This window comes from Carica papaya, chromosome 1 (assembly GCF_054855325.1).
Source record: "Carica papaya isolate Zhongbai chromosome 1, ASM5485532v1, whole genome shotgun sequence".
Taxonomy (NCBI): Eukaryota; Viridiplantae; Streptophyta; class Magnoliopsida; order Brassicales; family Caricaceae; genus Carica; species Carica papaya.
This window is the reverse complement of record NC_142309.1, coordinates 12560951-12583775: the sequence shown is the minus strand read 5'-3', so window position 1 is coordinate 12583775 and position 22825 is coordinate 12560951. Positions and strand designations below refer to the sequence as shown.

At 35.3% G+C, this 22825-nt stretch overlaps 1 protein-coding gene and 1 pseudogene across 3 annotated transcripts in view; one reads left to right on the top strand and one right to left on the bottom strand.

Moving 5' to 3' along the window:
• The window catches only part of LOC110816306 (serine/threonine-protein phosphatase 4 regulatory subunit-like protein), a 31343-nt gene extending 11252 nt beyond the window's left edge, over positions 1-20091 (bottom strand). For 2 of the 3 annotated variants that reach the window (XM_022044446.2, XM_022044452.2), the window contains exons 1-6: positions 19936-20091; positions 19212-19325; positions 15645-15725; positions 13996-14044; positions 13700-13796; positions 686-738 (exon numbers count right to left, since the gene is read on the bottom strand). In XM_022044446.2, coding sequence (XP_021900138.1) covers positions 686-738; positions 13700-13796; positions 13996-14044; positions 15645-15725; positions 19212-19306 — 375 coding nt within the window. In that variant the 5' untranslated portion in view covers positions 19307-19325; positions 19936-20091. Of the gene's footprint in view, positions 1-685; positions 739-13699; positions 13797-13995; positions 14045-15644; positions 15726-19211; positions 19326-19621; positions 19741-19935 lie in introns of all 3 variants that reach the window. The other variant, XM_022044447.2, reaches the window with a different exon arrangement.
• Positions 20092-21341: 1250 nt separating this feature from the next.
• Positions 21342-22154, top strand: LOC148269221 (ethylene-responsive transcription factor ERF061 pseudogene; annotated as a pseudogene).
• Positions 22155-22825: the final 671 nt, after the last annotated feature.

Below are 22825 nucleotides of genomic sequence, written 5' to 3'. Positions count from 1 at the left end.
ACTGATGGAAGATCTCAAAATAAATATGAATAGTAAAGAAAAAAATACAACATTCTCATGGATTACTTTTTTTTTAAGATAAAAGAGTAGGAATATGTATTGAATGTAAGCACCAAGGAGTTGCCACCCATGTACAAAAAAATTTACAAGTCAATGATCATATATACAATAAAACCAAAATCATCAAGGATACAAAGGTTACATCCGAGAAATGGACCCAAAAAAGTGAAACCATTTGCCCTTGATGTTACCAAAACTATCCGCTTTGCCCTCAAAAGTTCTATTGTTTCTTTCTTTCTAGAGAATCCAAAATATGGTAAGAGGAATAAGTCAAAATTTCTTGTTCCCTTTGCACAGAAACTCCCAAGCCTTTAATTCGTCTTTTATAGAGCTAGCGATAGTCCAATTAATACCGAGTAACCATGGACCGTGGCCCATAGCTTGTGAGTGAAGGGGCAGTGGAGTAAGGTGGTTACAAGACTCAGCATTTTCTATGAAAATGAAGCATCTATTGGTTAAAATTATATACCTCCTTTTATAAGATTGTCTATCGTGAGGATCCATTCTTTTGTTGCCTCCCAAGTAAAGTTCTCACGGATTACTATTATAACTATTAGACTTTTATTTGAAGCATGCGCATATATGGTGTATGTTTATTGGACGAAGCAAAATGCAATGATCTCACCTCACATAGCCTTTGCAAAGTGAATGGTGGCCCTTCATCAAAACTATGAAGCACTGTAAAAACAAGAATAGGAAACAAAAATAAAAATTAAACCATCACCTGCAGCAAAAGAGCATACACAAGCAAACTGGACAATATAAAGCAAATAAAGAACCGATAAACCTTTTTTGGTAAAAGAGAATGGAACCACTAAACCATTAATAGTAAATGCATTCCCACAAATCATTGAACTAGGCTCATAAAGACACTCATCAAGAAAGAAGAAAAGGTTCATAAAATCAAAGTGACCAAGTAACTAAACCTAAAGAAGAAGCTTAGGGGCTCACAGATCATACCCCAATTTCAATGTGACATTTTCCTGCAGAAACCACCTACTGTTTTCCTTTCGAATAGCACAATCTTTTTTCTCAAAATGTCCCTTTTTCTGCAAACAGGTTGATCACTGACTAGTATAAAAAAAGTAAAGGTCAAGTGGCAGGTTCTTTTTTCCAAATTGCTAAGGGAGTTTGTAGGTACACACACAAGCACATGCAAATTTGTGTTTTTGCATTCTGAGAGAAAGAGAGAGATAGAGAAAGAGAGAGAGAAGGTAACCTATACCAGTTCTCAACTAAATTTTAATCTTAAAAAGTTACATAGAGCATCAAAGCAAGTTCCACAACACTCTATGCTACTAAGGGCATCAAAAAATCTATTCGAGTACTTAACTCAGCATGGATCACCATTTGAATGGAATACAAACCATCCCCAATCAAAGGAGAGGGCAAAATAATTCTAAAAACATGTCTAAACTGATGAAAACTGGTCCAGAAGAAGGCTTGTCCAACCCAGAGGAACTGCACTGTTATGCGATGCAGTCAAAATCCAGAACCAGTTTACCAGTCTTACATTTGTTCTTGGCACCCATGGGAAAAAGAAGAAAAACAGCAACATTTCTCCACCAAACAACAATGCCTCCCCAACAGGGTATTCCACTCTGAAAGTAATAGCCTAGTAAGGGACTCTTACGATAATAGTCTAGTAAGGACTTTTGGTTTAGATATTACATTAAAAAGCCTCAACAAAGGCCCTTGTGTTAGGAGTTGGAACATGACAACAAGGATCTATAGTATCCTGAGGAATAACGGAAGACTAGCTGTGACAGTTTTCCCTATAAATATGTTAACAATCTTCATTGACAAAAGAATCTATTAATTAGTCTAAAAATAGAACAAGCTCTAGTAGTCAGAGGTTCCCTATAAACGAGCCTCAACAAAGGTCATCAAGGCCACAGATCCAACTAGCAAAGCTGCTAATTTGATTGGAGGACTTTTCACTACAGGACCCATGACAAAATTTCAAGCCTGAGACAGTGAAAAAAAAACCGGTATAAGAGGTATCAATCATGTGGGACTTCAAATCATTACAAGAACAGTTTGAGGTCTTCCGCAAGCAGTACCAAGAGGATTGAAACCAACCAGAAACAAGGCAGTATAAATTGATGATCTAAATTGAAAATCTTTCCGCAAGCTATTCGGTGCCAAGGGGATGCAACAGGCGTTGTCATTAACTAGTGCAGAAATAAGAGAGTGATAAAAATTGATGACAGATGGACAGTTCCAAGGAATTGCCAAACTGAAATTTCTTCATTTTGATGGGAAGGTTGATTGCCTAATCTGGTTAAATAGGTATTAACACTTTTTTCAAACATTAGCAGATAGTCGAGGAGTACGAATGTCCTTTCGAACAATTGGAGCATCTGCCTACTGAACAAAATGTACTATATAGCCATATTGGAGGAACTACAACACTTTCCTGATTTGACCACAACCATAGCCTTGCCAAGCTTTAGGAAAGAAGGGAAGAAGAAGTGGACATATTCCTTGCTAACCAAGCACGGGGCCAACATCCACAACAAGTCGCAATTCATTAAAAAAAAGTTAAGCAAAGAAGAGATACTGGAGGAAGAAGGGGCTTTATTTTAATTATGACAAACAATTATTCAAGGACAAGTATGTAAGAACTATTTTAGCTTGAATTCACAAAAAGAATTAGAACTTGAAGCTAGCACTGTCATAGGGAGCTTTAAGGAAGAGGACTCATACATGTTATTAGCCTATTACAAGAGCCACAACAACACAGACAATGAAAATCAAGGTTATAGGTGTTGGTCACACACTTCTCATGCTAGTGGATTCAGGAAGTATTCACTGCTCCATTGATGAAATATTAGACGCCGAATTCTTTGTTCTAATAGAGCCACAACGAGACTAAGAGTCATGCTGACAAACAAAGAGCCCATTCAGAGCCTAGGTATGTCTCATAACACTGGAGTAGTTTTGGATAATTATCCTTTTTCTTTCTAATTGTTCGTCCCACCCCTCAATGGGTTCAAAGTGATGTTAGGTGGAATTGACTATGTAAACTAGGTCGATCTCATAGGTTTTTGCATAAATGAGTATGTCCTTCCACCACAATGGTGGCACCATTAATCTCCAAGGTATGGAGATTATGGAGGAAAAAAATGGAGCACAGCTAATGACTCTTATAATTGAATAGAGTTGTCAATTTGAGTTACAATAGTTGCTAACAAACTTTGACTCCATTTTTGCATTCCAACAGGATTACCGCCCAAACAAGTTCATGATCATGGGATCATGATCATATTGGAAGCAATATTAAACATTAGGAGATGTTAGAGCAAGGAATTATATGAGCCAGCTAGTCTCCTTTCTCTCTGGTATTTGCTAGTTAAAAAGGCAAACGATACCCAGCATCTTTATGACTATCCTGTCCTTATTTAGAAAACAATCAAGGAGAAATTTCCTATTCTAATAATTAAGAACTTGTTGAAAGAATAGCATGGAGCCTAGTTCTTTATAAAGTTAGATCTATAATCCAAGTATCACTAGATTAGGATATCTAGAAAGTATGAATCATCTTTTCTTCCCATCACGGTAATTATGAGTTTTTTTCTAAATAAAAAGAATGGTATGACTGATACTATACAAATATCAAGAGGGTGCCAACTTATGTATAAAAAGTATTTACATGTCTATTAGAAAGTCAATGAAATCCCCAAAATCCTCCATTATATAAGAGGATGACGCATAACCAAAAAACCATGGGTCTATAATCATCTATTTTTAACCCTATCAAAATTATCTTTCACCCCTTCAAAAGCTCTCTTATTCCTCTCTTTCCACACCACCCAAAAGATAGTAAGGGGGATGAAACTCACTTTTCTTCTCTCACCTAATACCTCTCCAAACCAAAATCTCTTTCTTTACAGATCCAACCATCGCCCAATTGATCCATAATAACCTATAAGTCGTGGTCCATAACTTATACACAAGCAGCACCAAAAGAGGATGTGATTACAAGACCCGCTTCCCTCTTGCTTATAGAATAGTCATTCACTTAAATCTTTCCCCTTCTCTTAGTTTGTCAATAGTAAAGATAAACTCACAACCTACTTCCCACTCAAAGAAAACAACTATGAGTGGAGTATTAACCTTCTAGATTTGCCGGAAAGGAAAATTGATTTTTTTGTGGCAATTGTCTTAGTCAAATATTTATACAAAAACTGAGAAAGACCCTCTCGGATTAAGTCTCCAAATTGATTGATCCTTACTCTCATTATTTACTGCAGGAGGAGAGTGCACTTATAAGAGCCGTATAGTCATTAATTCCCCAATCATTAAGGTTTCTCATAACTTCCACATGTCACTCTATTTTCCATCCCGTTATCTCTGAAAAATTCAAAAACCTTCTTCTATCATGCAATAGCATAGATATGAGTTCTTAATTGTATTGTTTTCCAAAGTGCTCACGAATCAAGTTTTCTGGTCCTATCTATGCAAATTGGCATTGCTTTTCTTCAATCATGTTCTGACCTACAACAGAACATGGCGGGACATACTGGCCATCTTAGGATAATTTTTTTCCATGTTAAAGGCTCATAGCTTATTCTTAAAAAAGTCCAAATGTCTCTTTGCTACAGTTGCAAATCTCATATCAGGGCCATACTATATTTGTAAATGGAGTGCCAACCAAAATTTTTTCCATGTTACAATGGCCAAAGCCAACTACCATTAAAGGCTTTGGATTTACTAAGTTTAACTCGGTGGTAGAGAAATTTCTGAAAGATTATGGAATTATTACAGGACTATTGGCAGCCATGCTAGGTAAAGATGCATTTGGTTGAATTTTTGAGACTTCAGTTGCTTTTGAACAACTCAAGAAGGCATAACTACTATACTAGTCCTAGCACTTACAGATTTCCGCAAGAGCTTTATCATCAAGTGCAATGCCTCAAGCTATGGTATAGAAGTAGTACTACAATAGGGAGTCAAACCTATCACCGTTATCAGAAAAAGCATTAATAGCTTTCCCTAGAGACCCCATTTGTAGGGGAGGTTGTTTTATGGTTCACACAAATCATTATAGACTTAAGTTCTTATTTTGAACGAGAGATCAGTTTCCAAAATAATGCTGCTTGGGAAAACTTATGGGTTTTGAGTTTATGGTGGAATATCGAGCAAGGAAAGAAAGTTTGGTGGATGATGCTCCTTCCCACCACTCTTAAAATCAGGGGAAATTAATAGCTACCTCAATGCCTCAACTTGATATTTTCAACACAATCATATTACTAACTCAAATTACAAGAAAAAGTAAACTGATTACAAGTTTGCAGCGACAAGTGAAAAGTGGTCCTTCCAAAATGGCTCACTTCTCTATAAAAGAGGGTTTATTTTCTACCCACTTCTTTGAATTTTCTCATATATTTCTTGGTTTTCCATAACCAAGGACCTAAATGATATCAAACAATGAGTGGCCAATGACTTTTATTGGAACGATCTCAAATAGTAAAATACATGATTTCATCCGATAATGTTCAATTTTGTCCATGCCATTTTGTTAAAGCAACAAGGTTGAACAACTTCAGCTCGTAGATATATCGCAACCCTCTCCCATCCCTCAGCAAATGTGTTGAAGGAATTTTGTGGAAGGCCTTCCTCCTTCACATGGTAAGACAATGTTGTTACTGATTGTTGGCTACTTCCCCAAATATGCATACTTCTTATCCTTATTCCATCCTTATAAAATGGTAAGCATAGCAAGATTATTTTTTGACTCCATTCTCAATATAGATGCGTTACTAGAGTCAATAGAATGGATGAGGAAGAATTTGTGAGAAGTTCTAGATTAGGGGGTTTACAGTTTAAAAGGCTTTCTGAAGACAATAGACTGATGTTGGAAAAAGAATTTTCTGAGGAAGAGATTTTAGAGGGTTTGAGAAAGTGTAATGGTGATAAAGGTCCTGTTCTAGATGGCTTCAATATGAAGTTCCTACAAGATATTTGGCACATTATTAAGGGGGATGTGGTGAAGTTATTTACAGAGCTGCATAAATCTTGTATATTTTTAGAATCCTCAAACTCAACTTTTTTAGTATTTATTGTCAAGAAGGAAGGTGCAAACGATATTAGAGACTTCAGACCAGTCAATAGGTGCTACTTGTGTAAAAAAATTGCAAAATCCTGCAACCATAACCTCTTAAGATGCTCTATGGCCTATTAATTACGGAGAATGGTCTATGGCTTTTTAGGGATTAATTGGGTTATGGCAGTTACTCTTAAAGATGAGATTTGGGTGTAGGACGGGGTTTGTAATTGTTATGGATTACAAAATGAGATTTCGGCGTAGGATGGGGTTTGTAATTGTTATGGATTACAACATATTTTCCTTGTATAGTAACATAATTGTAGGCAATTGACTTCCCATGTATAATATCGTAATTATAGGCAGTAAATTAAAAGGCTAATAAAGCTAGTTACCTCATAAAAATCTCTCTGTATGTGTATATATATATTATGGTCTATTTGAATAAAATTATCAAAAACATTCACATATTTTTCTTTTTACATGGTATTAGAATTAGGGATTGAGAGAGAGCTAAACTAGATCAAGTCAGAGAGGGATTGAGCAAACCATTCCCGATGTCGGCAGCAGATTGACAGAATCGACCTCTGATCAAATCTATATGAGGCTGGCGCGGTGAAGCAAAAGAAGATAGATCGGTGTGAAACAAAATTGCACGACGATCTTCTCGTGCGCGTCTCCAACCTAACCTGTGTCCTATCAATCTGTGTGCGGTAGGCATAGTGGTGAAGCAGAAGAAGCTGGATCGATGAGAAATAGAATCGCGCGGCACTCTTCTCGTGCACGTTTGGAACCAGAAGACAAGCGGCAACCGCATGGAGACAAAAGCCGAAGAGACACTTTTCGACTGGATCCGCGCACGAAACCAAAAGGTCAGAGAGGAAAAAGCCAAGATGGCAGCCAGATTGCATGAAAGCCAGATCCCAATGATTTTCAGCACGATTCACGAGATCCAATCTAAATTTGGCGCGCTGCGATTCTGTGGTGATTTTCGGTCAAAGCGAGCAGTGCGTGGTGTTTCTAACAATGGCACGAGCGGTGGCACGTGGGGTGTTGGAGGTGGGGGGTGCTTGGCGTGTGAGGTTCTGGTGGCAACCATGTCTGTCTAACTATTCTGCCTACGTTTGAATTTCTGGTTTATTTATTGGGTTTTTCGTCTATCTCTACTTGTTGTGTTTTTGAGTGTTTTAGGTTACATTTTAATTACTGAATTATAATTGGTGATAACAAAATCTTTGTAAATGAGATAATTCTACCTTTGTCGAAAATTACTAAACATAAAGTGAATGCCACCAATTATCTGGAGCAGAGCAAGACTATTAAGGTTTATCTACTTAGTATTGACAAAGATGATCAGTTAATTCAAAACTCTCCCATTGATGCAACTAAACAAACTTGGCTGAGAGATATGCACAGTTACTTTTGCAAATTAGAAATTCAATTGACTGTGAAATAATTAGTCTAATTAATCACTATGAGTTTATTAAAAAACTAACAAATTATTTGGAGTTCTTGTATTCAGGTAAAGAAAATGTGTGTTACATATATGACCATCTACTATGCGAAAGAGGTCAAATCACTCACGACCTATTTTATGGACTTCAAGAAGACACATGAGGAGCTCAATATATTTTTGTCATTCAGTGCTAACATCAAGTACAACAAATCTAGAGAGAGTAGATGGTCATAATGAGTTCTGTTTGTTGGTCTTCCAACTAAATTTGAGATGGTTAAAACTCATATTCTCTCCAGTTCTGAGATCACCTCTCTTCAGAAATTTTTCAATTGGGTGCTACGCACGGATAATACGACACCTATTAGCAAACCAATGTTCTTCTTGCCAAAGGAGGAGTAATGAATAATACCATATGAGGAAACAAAGTTATGGATAACCGCAACAACAATTTAATATTGTTTACTGCTACTGTAAAGCAGTGCTACAAGAAATTACAAAATCGCAATCAGAGAACACAAGCTGCTAATATTGCTATTAGCTCCATGTTTGACCAAACTATTATAGTTTCAGCTTACGAGTATACTAAATTCTTTCAGTGTCAAAAATCTTTGAAGGAATGCACTCCAGTTACTGGTCTTCCTAAATTAGGTAAAAGATGTATTATCTTTTCAAACAAATGTGTGATTGATTTTAGTGCTATAGATCACATAATAGGTAATCTGAATATCTTTTTAAACTTTCGATCACACAAAACACCTTCTCTCATAACTATTGTTGATGAGTCAATCTATAAAATTGTGGTTTTGCGATTATAAAACTAATTTCCTCAATTACCTTGTCATCTGTATTAAGTCTACATAAACTTGATTTTGATTTTAATTCTGTGAGTATGTTTACTAAAAACCTTAATTGTTGTATTTCATTCTCTTCCAATCATTATCTTTTTTAGGATCATATGAAAAAACAAATTATTGGTAAAAGACATGTTTCAGATAGTCTCTACATTCTTGATACTTAGGTGCCTCGATCAGTTGTCTACTCTAATGTAATTCCTCCATTTGAAACACATTGTCAATTGAAACATCACTCTCTCCATATGTTGAAGAAAGTATGTCCTCAGTTTCATGATGTAACTTCATTAGATTGCAAATCATGTTAATTTGCAAAACATCACCGTACCACATCAAGTACAAGAATTAATAAACAAAATAAATCTACTTTTGAATTAATTCATTTTGATGTTTTAAATCTTTGTCCTGTTGTGTCTAAAACATGATTTAAATATTTTATTACCTTTGTGGATGATTTTTCTCGAATGGCTTGAATATATTTTGACAAATCATTCTGAAGTGTTTTCTCACTTTTATACTTTTATGCTGAAATTAAAATCTAATTTAATGTTTATATGCATGTATTGAAAAATGATAATGCTAAAATATATATGTCGGACTCATTTCATATTCATATGACTCAACAAGGATCCTTCACTAGTTCTCTTGTGTTGATACACCCTCTCAAAATGGATTTACTGATAGAAATAACAAATATTTACTTAAGACTGCTCGAGCCCTTTTGTTCCAAACACAAGTTCTTAAACAATTCTAGGCTGATGATGTTTCCATTGCCTATTTCTTGATTAATCGTCTACTGTCTATAATGCTTGATAGAAATGTTTCTTACAGTGTTTTTTTTTCAAACAAATCATTATTTTCAGTATAGTCGTGGGTATTTAGTAGCACCTGTTATAGTCGAGATGTACGGCCTAATATTACCAAGTTGGACGCAAACGCCTTAAAGTGTGTTTTTTTGGGATATTCTCCCTTTCAAAAAGAATATCGATGCTACTCTCTATATCTCAATAAATATTTGGTATCAACTAATGTAGTTTTTTTGGAAAATACATTGTTCTTCTCCTCATTGTCAAATTCTACAAATCAGGGGGAAGACGATGAATGGTTCATCTATAGATTCATACCAAATGCCTCTAGTAAGCAATCAAATAATAATGTTTCTCTTGATGATGTGCCTTCAGCTCTAGTTGAGTAAACTAATGATGGTATTTGTGTGCCTTTAACTCAAGTACAACTGTCAATTCTTCGTGTTTATTTCAGAAAAAACCAAACTAATGATACATATCTTGCACCAGCTTTTTCGTCATCTGATCCTACCCCACATAACTTAAATTTTTCCGTTAGTCTTCGCAAAAGTAAACGTCAATGCATTATTCCTAACTCTATTTATCTCATTGTTAATTTTATTTCATATAATCACCTATCTCCTTCGTCTAACTCTTTAATTGTTAATATAAATTCAATTTTTACACCCAAATCAGTTAAGGAGACTCTGAATCACCTTAATTGAAGTAATGTAATACTTGAGGAGATCAATACTCTCGATGAAAATCATACTTGGGATTTTGTGGATTTACCTACAGGTAAAAAAGTTGTGGTGTGCAAATGGGTCTTTTCAGTTAAAGTAAACTCAGATGCCTCTGTGACAAGACTAAAATTAAACTTGTAGCAAAAAGTTATGCTCAAACTTATATGGTAGATTATTTGAATATTTTCTCTCCGGTGGTCAAACTTATATTTGTCCGTTTGTTCATTTCTATTACGTTATCTCAAAACTGGCTATTATACCAGTTGGATATCGAGAATGCATTTCTTCATAGCGACTCTTAAAAAAAGTGTATATAAAACAACCACCAAGCTTTATTACTCAGGGAGAGTACGAAAATCTGTCATATGAAGAAATCTTTGTATGGTTTGAAGTAGACTTCTCGTGCGTGGTTTGGCAAATTTAGCGAAATAGTTTTGGAATTTAGGTTGAATAAGAGCATGTGTGACCATTCGATCTTCTATAGATAATCAACTAGTATTATACTTTTTATTATTTATATCGATGATATTGTCATTATAGGAGATGATTGTGCAAGAATATATTCTCTCAAGTCATTCTTGCATACCAAATTTCACACCATAAACTTGGATCAGCTGAAATACTTCTTGAAAATAGAAACAACAAGAAGCAAGAAAGACATTTTCTTATCTCAGATGAAATATGTAGTTGATCTACTTGCAAAAACTGGAAAGCTGTGAGCTAAGCCATACAACATATGAATGGTGCTAAATGTACATATTACAAAAATGATGCAATCATCTTGATGATCTAAAAGGATGCAGGCGATTAGTTAGGAAATTAAACTATATCAAAGCGACTCGTTCAGATATTACATACGTTGTCAGTGTTACTAACCAATTTATATCTACACTCAGACATTAAGAGACTCTAAAACAAATTCTGTATTACTTAAAAGGAGCTCCAAGACTTGACATTTTGTTCAACAATCATGAACACACTCACATTGAATGTTTTGCAGATGTTGATTTGGCCATATCTAAAGTTAGTAGAAGGTCCATTATGGATTATTGCGTTTTTATTGGTGGGAACCTGATATCATGGAGGAGTAAGAAGCAGGTTGTTGTATCTCAGTCCAGTGCCGAGTCCGAATACAGAGCTATGACCCAATCTGCATGTGAAATCTTATGCATACAGCACTTTTTAGCAAAAGTTGGTTTGAAGCATGTGTCACCTACAAAACTCTGCTATAATAATCAAGTTGTCCTTCATATTATCTCAAATCTGGTATACCATGAAAGAACCAAACATATCGAGCCTGATTGTCACTTTATCCGTGAGAAGATTCAAGAGAACTTAATCTCTATTGATTATGTGAAAACAAGAGAACAACTAGGTGATATATTCACAAAAGCTTTAAATGAAACTCGGACTGAATATCTTTGTAAAAGCTAGGTATGATTAATATATATGCAGGAGTAAAGCATATTTTCCTTGTACAATAGCACAATTGTAGGCAATTGATTTTCCATATATAATACTGTAATTATAGGCAGCAAATTGATAGGTTAATTAAGCTAGTTACCTTATATAGATCCTTCTGTATGTGTATACATATCCTTGGTCTATTTGGATAAAATTATCAGAGACATTCACATATTTTCTCGTTTAATTACAATAATAAAAGAGAGTCTGTAGAGTTGATTTTATTAACTATTTTTTGGTGTTACAAGAATAATAGGACTTTTGAGGGAATTGAGGTTGAGACACACAGAATTAGAGATAAATGATTTCATTATTTTCGACCTATCTTGTTGAGTCATGACATCTACATGGATGAGGATTTGGAAATATCACTGATACATTAACTCAATTATAATTTTTTTGTATACGGGTGGTACCCCTTTATATCTTGTTAATATATATACTTCACACTTTTTGTTTCAATAAAAAATGTGGAGCTTTCTTTTCCTTTGTCAACTCTTTGCTTGTGTTGTTCACAAAGTCAACTGTTTGGTGATTCTTTTGGTCTTCTTTCCCCTTGTCTAGAAAGGTAATGGAATCAAATTATGTTAGCTCTTGCTAGCCAAGCTGACCTCCTAAGCCCATTTCCTGAAAGAATGAAATGTTCTATTCTAGCCTTTCCACCATCTAACATATCTGTCTATCTTCCTTAATACGAGAGCCTGATCCTTCCACACCCAAGCAAATCAAGTCACATTGCAAAGCCTACTCTTGCATTTCTTTCATTAGAAAACTTCAACTCATGATCCGTGGAAGACTTCATTTTTCTCTTCTAGATTCTAATTCTATACGACATATACCAGTTTAAAATCTAATTCTATATCCATCCAAGAGACAATCTCTATATGAGTATGATTTCAATATGATAATCGCAATTAAATGGAAAAGTCGTATTTGTAATGTAACAATTTAAAGTCTAATTCTATATCAAGTTTAGACTAGTTCTTCTATACCGAAGTACACTCCACTTCTATCCCATGGGACAGCCAAAGAAGAACTAGCAGGCAAGCCAATCTAACAAGATTTACTTTTCTTGGCAATATCTGAAGGAATGAGAAATGTCAAGTGGCCTTCCAAAGTTTTGATGGAATATTGATTTTCCTGGTTTTGATAGGTCAGTTGACCGCTTGGGATTATTTGATCATTAAAATCTTTTTTTTTTTTGCCAAAATGGCAGGCAAGCCAATCTAACAAGATTTATTTGTCTTGGGGGTGCCCAAAGGAATGAGGAATGTCAAGTGGCCTTCCAACACTTTGAAGGATTATTGATTTTCCTGGGTTTGATAGGTCAGTTAACCTCTTGGGATCGTTTGATTATCAAAATCTTTTTTTTTGCCAGCGACACTCTCATTCAGTCTCACATATACAATTCAAAACAGATTTTGATGATGCAAATCAAGAGTTCCAGCTCCATCAATTACTAGCTCAATTTACCACGGATTTTGGTACACCTACATGGTTTCCACCTCCAGCATACAATTCTAAATTCTACTGGTGTCTGTTCAGCACAGGAAATTATTCTAGTTTTTTAAGGGCATAAAATTTACTTCAATGCTAGTTGAAGACTTCCTAACTGTTTGGACACTTCAATGACCTTTAGGATTCACTACAACTTTCATTCCATCCATATGAACCACAGGGGCAACCTCCAGATTCGGGATTTTGGGTGGTTATTTACCCTGGGCTGACTCGGTTTCTCATGTTGGTGCTTGAGGACAAGAACCTTACAACAGAAGGTTGCAATCCTATAGACAAAAAGTAAATGCAATGCTCAAAAAGGAGACCAAGGACCAAAAGCAGAAAAGCATGCAGTGTTAAACTCTTGTTGTTTTAGCTTAGGATTCAGTTTTAGGAGTTATTTAGGAATAGAAAAATTAAGCTATTTAGAAATAAAATAAAATAGAAAGTTTAGGTTGACTAATGATGTGTTAGACCCTCCTAATCAGGAAACCGGTAGCAATAGCCTTCCCCATGTATATGTGTAAGCTATTTCATCAATAAAGATCAGTAAAGAATTTATCCCCCAAAAAAAAAGCTTTTGAGTGCCTGACTCTAGAAGATTATCAGGTTGCCTAGCAAACCCTAAGCCTTAATTCAACATATTCAACCATAGTTGGCTGATAAAATCCGATCCTGAGACCAGGATGTTGACAGAGCTTGACTAATTGTTATCCCCACTCTCAAACTCATAAATTTGCATCCACTACCAATGCTATTAGTGACAAAGAAAGATGAAGATTCATTTCAACTACCTTCATCCAACCGTTTTACCAACTGTGTGTACATTTCCCCCAAAGAAGCATTTTGTTCATCAGCTGTCATTCTTGCCTCAGGATATTCTGATAAAACCTTCACGACGAAAAAGAATAACAATGAGGCAAAAACATTATAACATAGAATTGATGCAATCACTTAAATAAAAAAAAATAGAATTAATGCAATCATACACTTCCATTTGTAAAAGTCGAAAATTTTTTAGATTAAAAACAAGAACTACAATCAGTCATTGAGTAATCAGAGACCCACATGCCGGCATACCTCCCCATACCTGCTTCAGCTTAAAGGATAGCATGCCCTTCAATTTTTCCCAATCATGCCTGCAGTGTAATACCATTTAACATAAATAACCATCATGTATTAATCTCTCTCTAGCTCCTCTACCCTTTCATGTCAACAAGATAGTTCATTAAAAAGTTAACAAATTGGAGAAAATATGTTCCAACCAAGACTGCATATAAGGGGTCCGGAAGAGAGTTACCATAAATACGTAAAAGCATGACAACGATGCAAATAACAAGCAAAAGAAAACATTAAGAGAAAACAAGAAAACCATTTATGATTAAAATGGCTCTTCAAAAAAATTAACTTAATCTCACATGATGAAGACTGCAACCCATGAAACATTTTCATGTTTCCCAATAAAGAATAGTTTGACATATTTCTATCTTGTTGTGATTACAATTATGCTGAAGAAATAATACACTATTATAGAGATACCTAAGACAACAATACATTTTTCTTTCTTAAGGATTGGCCAAAAGCATAGCTACTCCCCGAGGGCAACATGATTGGAGTATTCAATTCCAGATCTTATGGCACTACAGCTTCACCAAAACACTAGTCTAAAAAACTATATAAGTTCACATTTAAAGAAAGCATCGATCAACTTAAAACCTCTGGTAAAACATTTTGAACTATCAGTAAAACATGTTGAAGGATTATGCTTCCTCAAAGGAAAAGGTTTTTATTTGGTTTGCTATTTTTGGTAGGTTGAGTACAAATGATTTGCTCCAAGTTTGCATACCCAACCATGCTTTGTCCCCAAGATTGTGTTATGTGTTCCAAAGCTGTTAAGACTCATAACCATCTCTTTTTGTAATGTGACCAGGCTTAAAGACTTTTCTTCCAAATATCCGAATTTTTTTCTTGGACTTCCCATGGTAATCCTGAGATATTTATATCACCTGCACTTCTAGATTTTGGCAAGAAAGGGAGATCCGGCCTTTTGGCACCGGGCAATGGTAGCTGGCTATGGGTGATTTGACTGTGAGAAACCCTTAAAATGTTTACAGATAAATTCTCCAGGTTGCTTCTTTGGAATAAACCATCTTTCTTGGCATCCCTTTGAGTTAAGGAGGCACTTTAAAGAATAGAAATTATCTATTGGCTAAAGGATTGGCTAGCTATCTTTTCCTCAGTCATTGGACTTTCTCCTTTTTTTATTTTTTTTCCTTTTGCTCCATTTTTTGTGCTTTTTTTCTTCATCTATTAATATTTCTTTCTTCTATCTAGAAAAAAAAGACAACTTCGTGAACAATTTCAGTCTAATGCAATATATCAAGACTGTTTTCTACACAAAAAGAAATATTATTAAGAAGAGAGAGAAAATTACATATGAGGAGAACTAGATATCCTCCTAGAACCTTCAAATCAAGAGTGAACAGCATAAGATAAATTCAAATCAAGCCAAATTATATATCACGTAGTACCAATTTCCAAATTATATATCACGTAGTACCAATTTTACACCTTATTCAGGAACATAATACTGGAATATCAATAGAGTAAAGGTGCTTCACATGTTCATGTCAAGAAAAAGTAAAAGATCCATCACATCATGTGTTTTAGTATCATATGTATTATGAGAGCAACAATCGCTATTCCTCACTATCAAAAACTCAAAAAATGGAGAATTACCAAAATTTCCCAGTGGATGCAATAACTTCCAGTGTGCGTCCAACTTCTTCATCATCGACAACAGGTTCAGGTTCAGCACAACTAAAATACCACGGGCAAAACTAACTTATTATAGTGATTTACAGGAGAAATATCAACAAATAATTAACATTGTCCTCATATCTGAATCAGTACAAAAGAAAGAAGAGGAGAATAAAGGTAAAAATGGATGTTTGTGATTGTCATTATTTCCATGAACTTAATAGAACTAAAACACAATATAAAGCTTGAATAGCAAAGAAGAATTCTATTGTTTAATAATTATTTTAAATCAGAGAACATTACAGTTCCACTGTTTCTCTAATCATTATTTTAAATTTGACTAAATCAGTAGTTTCTAAAACTTCATGCCAGTTCTAAGGAAGCTCCTGTCTGATGATAACAGGTAGAATCTTCTCTCTGCTTAAAAGTATCCCATCCAATAAAATCAATATTTTCTCATACAAAAAGAGAATTGTGATAAGTGTTATAATCCTTGTTCGCTGATAATTAAATAACTAATCATCCTGCTGGAAGATGTGCCACAAGAGGGATCTATGTTTTGGTAGTAACTTGATGCTATGCTTAGATAATGTTAAAGAAACAACAAATTAGCTTGAAGTGTATAAGAGTAAAATACACCTTATATAATAAATTTTAATTAATTGTTTATTTCTTTTTTCATCCTAAAAAATCTGTCTATGTAGAGTTGTAATATTCAATAAAATGCACATCAACCATTCTTAACACAATATATGTAACAATCCAAAACACGATTTGCATAATTGCAATTTTTTTTTTGTTTAACCTACACTTGAGATAATTTGGCATGATTTTGAGGTATGTTGGTAAAAATTGTATGTGATTAATATTTAATTTGAGGTATATTTTTGGTGAAAATTAGGAACAGACATTTGTTTGATAGGTAGATGGAAAAAGAGAAACTATCCCTAGGGCGAGAGAAAAGAAAATTAGAGTGAAAAAGTGAAGAAGAGTACCTCCCCAAGAGAGAAAAATCCCCCAAGTGAGGAAAAATCCCCCAAGTGCGAGAAATGAAAGGGAGAGGAATTTATTCTCCGAGAGATAAAAATGAGAGGGAGAGAAAATCCCCCATGTCGGAGAAAAATTCTCTAGGGGATTGGACACCATTTGGACACCAACACAGCAAGGTGTCAACAAAGGGAAGCAAATGGAAGCAAGCTGCCCAGCAAGAAGGGAAATTGAAGCTGTTGGCTGGAACTTGAACAAAAATGGGACACCAAGACATCAATGTGTCAACCAAGGGAAGCAAATGGAAGCAAGCTGTCCTGAAAGAAGAAAAATGGAAGCTAGCTAGCCGGAACTTGAACAAAAATGGGACACCACGGCATCAAGGTGCCAAGTTTGGGAGGAGAGGAAGAGATAGGTGTCCTCTTGCTTGAACAAATGCATGATGCTTAGTAAATGAGATATCCTCTCCTCACAGACTCTCCACCACTATAAATAGGAGGGACTAGAATGGGAGAAGAGCAAGCAACGCAAGAAGAAGAAGAGGAGTAGAGAGAAAAAGAGAAAAGTCGAGAGGGAGACAAATGAGGAAATCTGAAAGGCTGAAGAAAAAGGAGAACCCAAGAGAAGAGGGAAAATTCTGAGAGAAGAGAAAGAGGAAGCTGAGAGCAAAGGAGAGAGAACCCGAGAGGAGGAAGAGGAAGAAAGAAAAGAGAAAGTAAGTAAGAAAGAGCTGGAAACCCAAGAGGTCCAGCCTGAAGCTGAGAAGATAAAAAGCTGGAATTAAGGTAAGTAATGTATGAATTTTTATGATTTTAGAATGTGGTTTAAGTATATCATAATAAGCAAATATTTCTGAAGCCAATGCCGCTCTCAGTCGCGTAGTTTGTCCAGACGCGCATAGCGTGCCATTGTTACTTTCAATCGCACAGTTCACCCAGATGCACAACCCTAGATGTCAGCATATGCGCATCCCCCAGCCACATTGTACACCAGTCTGCACGTCGCTCCCGATGGGTTTGCAAATATGTCTACACAACACTCCTCTACACATCGTTCTCATCTGTTCTGTTGGTCCAGCACAATGCCACTCTCTGCACCAGAACCACACTCTAACATAGTGGTCAGGTGCTTCTGCTCAGACTTTGCTCATTCCCAATGGCCTCTTTCTGCAGCCACACACTGTCGACTGCACCCTCCCACGGCACAACCGTTCCAACCAATATTATTAACCCTAGCCATGTCCAGTTTGTCTCCCTAGCATAGATTCACAAATGTTGAAGGTTACATCTCAATACACAGGCTCATACTCCCACATGAAGGATATCACCAGTGATTTTCAGTCACTGCAAATTGCCTACTGGTTCAAGAAAAAGATTATCCGAGTTGGTACCAATTAATTTGGATCACTCTTAAAGGAAAAGGTAAGCTCAGCCATCTTCTGAGTACTGGACCAAATTCCAAAGACCCACATTCGATGCTTGGATAAAGAAAATTCCATAATCATGGCATGACTCTAGGACTCCATGGCTACAGAAATCACAAAAATTGTGATATTCTTATCCACAACAAAAGTTGTGTGGGATGCAGTTGGCAAATTCTACTCCAAGGTCAATGACACCACACAAATTTATGACCTAACGGTCAAGACCAGGATATGAATACTGTAACATATTAAAAAACTGGTAAAAAGAACTGAAACAATGCCACAGCTTGACCATGGATTGTAGTAAAGACGCAGCCCATCTCAAAAGGTTTGTAAAAGAAAATTGTGCCTATCAATTTCTGCCATGACTAAATCTTGAATATGATCAAGTATAAGTCTAAATCTAGATAAGGGTAGTTTGTAACCATGTTCTGTCACAGAAAAATCAGCTACTCATATTACAATCTAAACTCCCTCAACAAGATTAAGGTCAATATAGCAGTTCAATGTAAAAAACAGCTTGGCAAATAGTAAATATCTGACCCACTATTGCATTCATTACACTGCAGTTGAATCCCTCCCTTTCTCTCATACACGTTCTAATTGACACACTTGTTTTCTGCAAGAACATCTAATGGTATTCCAGACCTTGGCAGGTTTAGGAACTACATAGAAGAACTCCAAAATAATTAGATTTCTTTAGCTTATGCTTTTCAGAAGATTTAGGATTTTGGTAAGACTTGCCTGAATCTTTATTCGTATTCTCGTAGTAAAAGCACACTGAAGCAGACAAGAAAAGTATTTTGACAAATCAGCACCCAGACATCGAACTGGTTTAGTACACCTTCCGGATCATTTTTGCTTGTGAGCAGATAAGAGTAGTAACAACTTACTAAGTTTTCTATGACGTCACATATTTTAACAATTACAAGCACCTATCAGTTAGCTCAGGTCTAAGTGAAAAGAGAATTATAAATGTGTGTGTATATATATACAGAGAGGATATTTCTGCACTAAAAAGAGAAAGAAAGAGAAAAAATATGCCACCTCTATGTTTTTCACAAGTTAACTAGGTTAACTAGGTAATGGCAAAATGTTAATAGAAGTATGAAACATACAAAGAAAGACTTACTTACCAATTATTCAAGATATCAGGAACCATGTTATCCTGAGTATGACTTGCATCATCATTTGAAATTCCCAAGGTCTGCGAAGTTTCATTCAGCGCCATATCCACTCAAATCCTCCCCCTGCCAAGGATTGTAACGAAAAGGAAAAACATTATATTAAAAGACAGATGCTACATGTATTAAAAAAATTAATCCAATAAAGAAAGAATATAAGAAAGCCTTGAAAGCATATGTAAATGCTTTCCAAAGTTTCAAGGCAACCATAAAGCTGGAAACAGTGATCCTCTAATAGCAATAATATAACCGGTTCAATTTGCTCAACGAATTAGAGATTTAATTTGACGAAAGCAGGAAGCAGCAAACGCATTCATTATGTCCGCAGAAAGCAAAAGCAAGAACATGGGCAAAATACTTGCAGGAGGTTTAGGTAGATCTATGGAGACATTAAAACCCGAATAGAGAAATTAAGGGTTTAGAGCGTTCCCTGGCCCTCGCCGATGTTCTCCCTTGCTTCTCGGTTGCTCAGTCAATACTACTGGAAATCGAATGTGCAAAAACTCAACATGATCGAAGAAAACGAAGAAAACAAAAAGATACGATTATGCAAAAGCTCAATATCGTTGGACTTGCAATTACATGTTTCTATTTTTCAATCGGTTTGTATAAAATTGCAATGCAGAACGCATATTTTCTTCATACCAAAATCCTCAAACAACGAAAATGCATTTACCTTAACACAGGATTTTCACTGCCTCCTACTCTGGTCCCAAACTAAACCTCTAATTAGGCGTCCGGCCTCGAGATAGAGTATTGGTTGCTGGTAACGAAAGATGGCATCGGTATTGGGTAAAATGGGTTAGGAAATAGGGTTCTGTAATTTTATGTTATTTTTTTGAATTTAAATGAGGGCTTCATAAAAAAAAAAAAAAAAAACAGAACAAAGAAAACAATTAAATGGAGGGCAAATTTTATGATAACCACTTCAAAATCATGTCACGTGTTATGTTTTAATGTCATTGAAGATAAAAAGATAATGTACTAAAAATTACTTTTTGTTATAAAAAGTGTTTTAACTTTTATATTTCGTTGTATTATCTCATATTTTATTTTTGAGTATTGAAGTGTCTAATATTTTAAATTATGTTCAATTAAGTATGTTTAATAATATTTTTAATAATAATGTTAAATTTAATATCATGTGCAAAGAAATTTACTTCCTCTTGAGATTATACACACCCTTTCAATGATTTCAATTCATACAACAGAGTTTTTTGGCATGTCTTTCATATAATATAATAAATTCATCCACCTATTATAGACCTTACAAATTAGTACCACTAATAATAAAGTGGAAACTCCACATTATACATATTTCACTTATCAAAGTAAAACTCTTTTTTCTAATTTTTTTAAAAATAAAATAAAATAAGAGAGAAATAAAAAGCAATGAACAAGAGCACGAGAGAAATATAAAAACGAAATACGATGATAAGTATGAGAATTAACTATTTTATAAGATAAGGTAAAATAGTGTTACTAAGTGAAAAAGTAATAATTAACGTGAAGATCGTTCTTATATCTAGTTACCCTCAATGAATTTTGCAGTCGTTCTTTCATTTATTATTATTATTCAACAACTATCTTAGAGTTTAAATTATTAATTAATATGGATGTTTAAAAGAAAAAAGGAGTTAAACCAAATGTTACACAATATCTGTTACATTATGACGTATTCACTAAAAACCAAGAGTAAACCCAAAATATTTAGTCAAGATAGTTGATCTTATTTTTCTATTTTTGATTTCATGTTCTTTTTTATTATCGTAATTGCTTAAAAATAAAGATTTTTTAGTTCACTTTCATGTATTTAAAGCTGGAATGAATAAACTATGAAGTAAGTAATTTTTTAATATAAAATTTTGTAGTTTATTCTCACTCGAATATAATTTTTTTACCAATTTTCTTTAATTTCTGACTGAGACCTATCAATTGGTATTTGAGTGATGATAACTGAAAAAGAAAGATAGAAAATCTAAAAATCAGTTTGGGAGGGGTACAGGACAGGTTGAGCAGAATGAAGGTGGGTTTTGCTGACAAGTTCCACCAGCTTGAGGACACCCTTCAACGGCTCATCGACACTTCGATGTTGAACAAAGAAGGATCCAACAGCAATGCTTCAGGCCAAACGGGCCAAGTGCCATCGAACACAACACTGGCACGAAGAAAAGCAACAGGCCCCGACTACCCTTCTACTTAAAGCGAAAACATTTGCTTTTGCGGAACATATGTGGAGATTTATTGCCACACGGACGAGGTTGGTTGCACGAAATTTCCATGCAACTCAGAACCCTAAGTCCTCTTTTGTCACTTATCATTTTTGCAGGAGGCAAAAACACCTTTGAGTCAATCTTCTCTCATTGCTCACCATCAATGACCCCCACCATCATGATTAGCCCTGGGCTTGAGCCACTAGGCTCTTCAGTCTACCTCTAGCAGAGAGATACCCTCCAAAAATTTAGCCAATAAAGCAAAGCAAAAACATGTTATGCTCACAACCCATTAACAAACCCACCTTAAAGCTTTGTGTCAACAAGCTCCTACTTGTGCCCAATGGAGAAAAAGCTATACAGGGAGTGAGACAGAGATACTAGGGGAAATAGGTAGTCGAGATTATATCCCCACAAAATAAAATGAGAGTTATGGTTTGAAATTTATGATATTATAGAGGCTATTTCTTACGTTTATGACCGCCCAATATATAAGCTCAGAGGAGAGTACGCAAGACTCAATTTCCCATACCTCAAAGACCCAATAAAGTTGGGATTTGTAGACTCTATGACATTGACTGCTTTGAAGAACTCTATTGAGACGAAAATCCAAACAATTTATCAAAGAGTGGGAAAGGAGAGAAGGAAGCTGAGGGAGAGGACAAGAGAAGCAAAAAAATAAAAATAAAACAAAAACAAATAGCCTGAGAGGGAAGGGAGGCAGAACGCATTGAAAGTTGAAGATGTGATTATCAGGAGTAACAAGGAAAAAGCTTCTACTATTGGTATCATGTCTTCGAAGGGTGTATCAGAATCTGTGATAGCCTAAACAAACATGATTTAAAAAAAAAGGTTTTAAGAGTAAACAATAGAGTCTTGCTTAGGAAGAGGACAAAGAGAGGTGAGAGAAAACTCTAGATTGAAGAAGAAGATCATATGTATTAACTGAAGTCATATGGGCATTTATACATACAGTTTATACACATGTTTAGCTTACAGCTAATGTACAAACCAAACCCAACACTTATGCATAATTACATTTGTAACCATTTTGTTACAAGAAATCACAATAAATTCTAATAGGTTGCAGTGGTGGTAGCTACAGAAACAGTATGTGGTGATCTTTTCAATCCACTGCTAGTTATGTCTCTTTAACAAGAAGTAACAATGAAGTTTCCTACTGTTGAGAAGTCTGTTGATATTGAACTAGTAAACACTCTGGTTGGGGATGGTTATCAGACATATGAAGATTATATGCTGCAAAAACGACAAAAGGCTGTAAGGAATCAGAAATAATACTCTTGAAGAGTTGAGGATGGATGATCTTCACGAACATTCTCAAATTTGGCGATG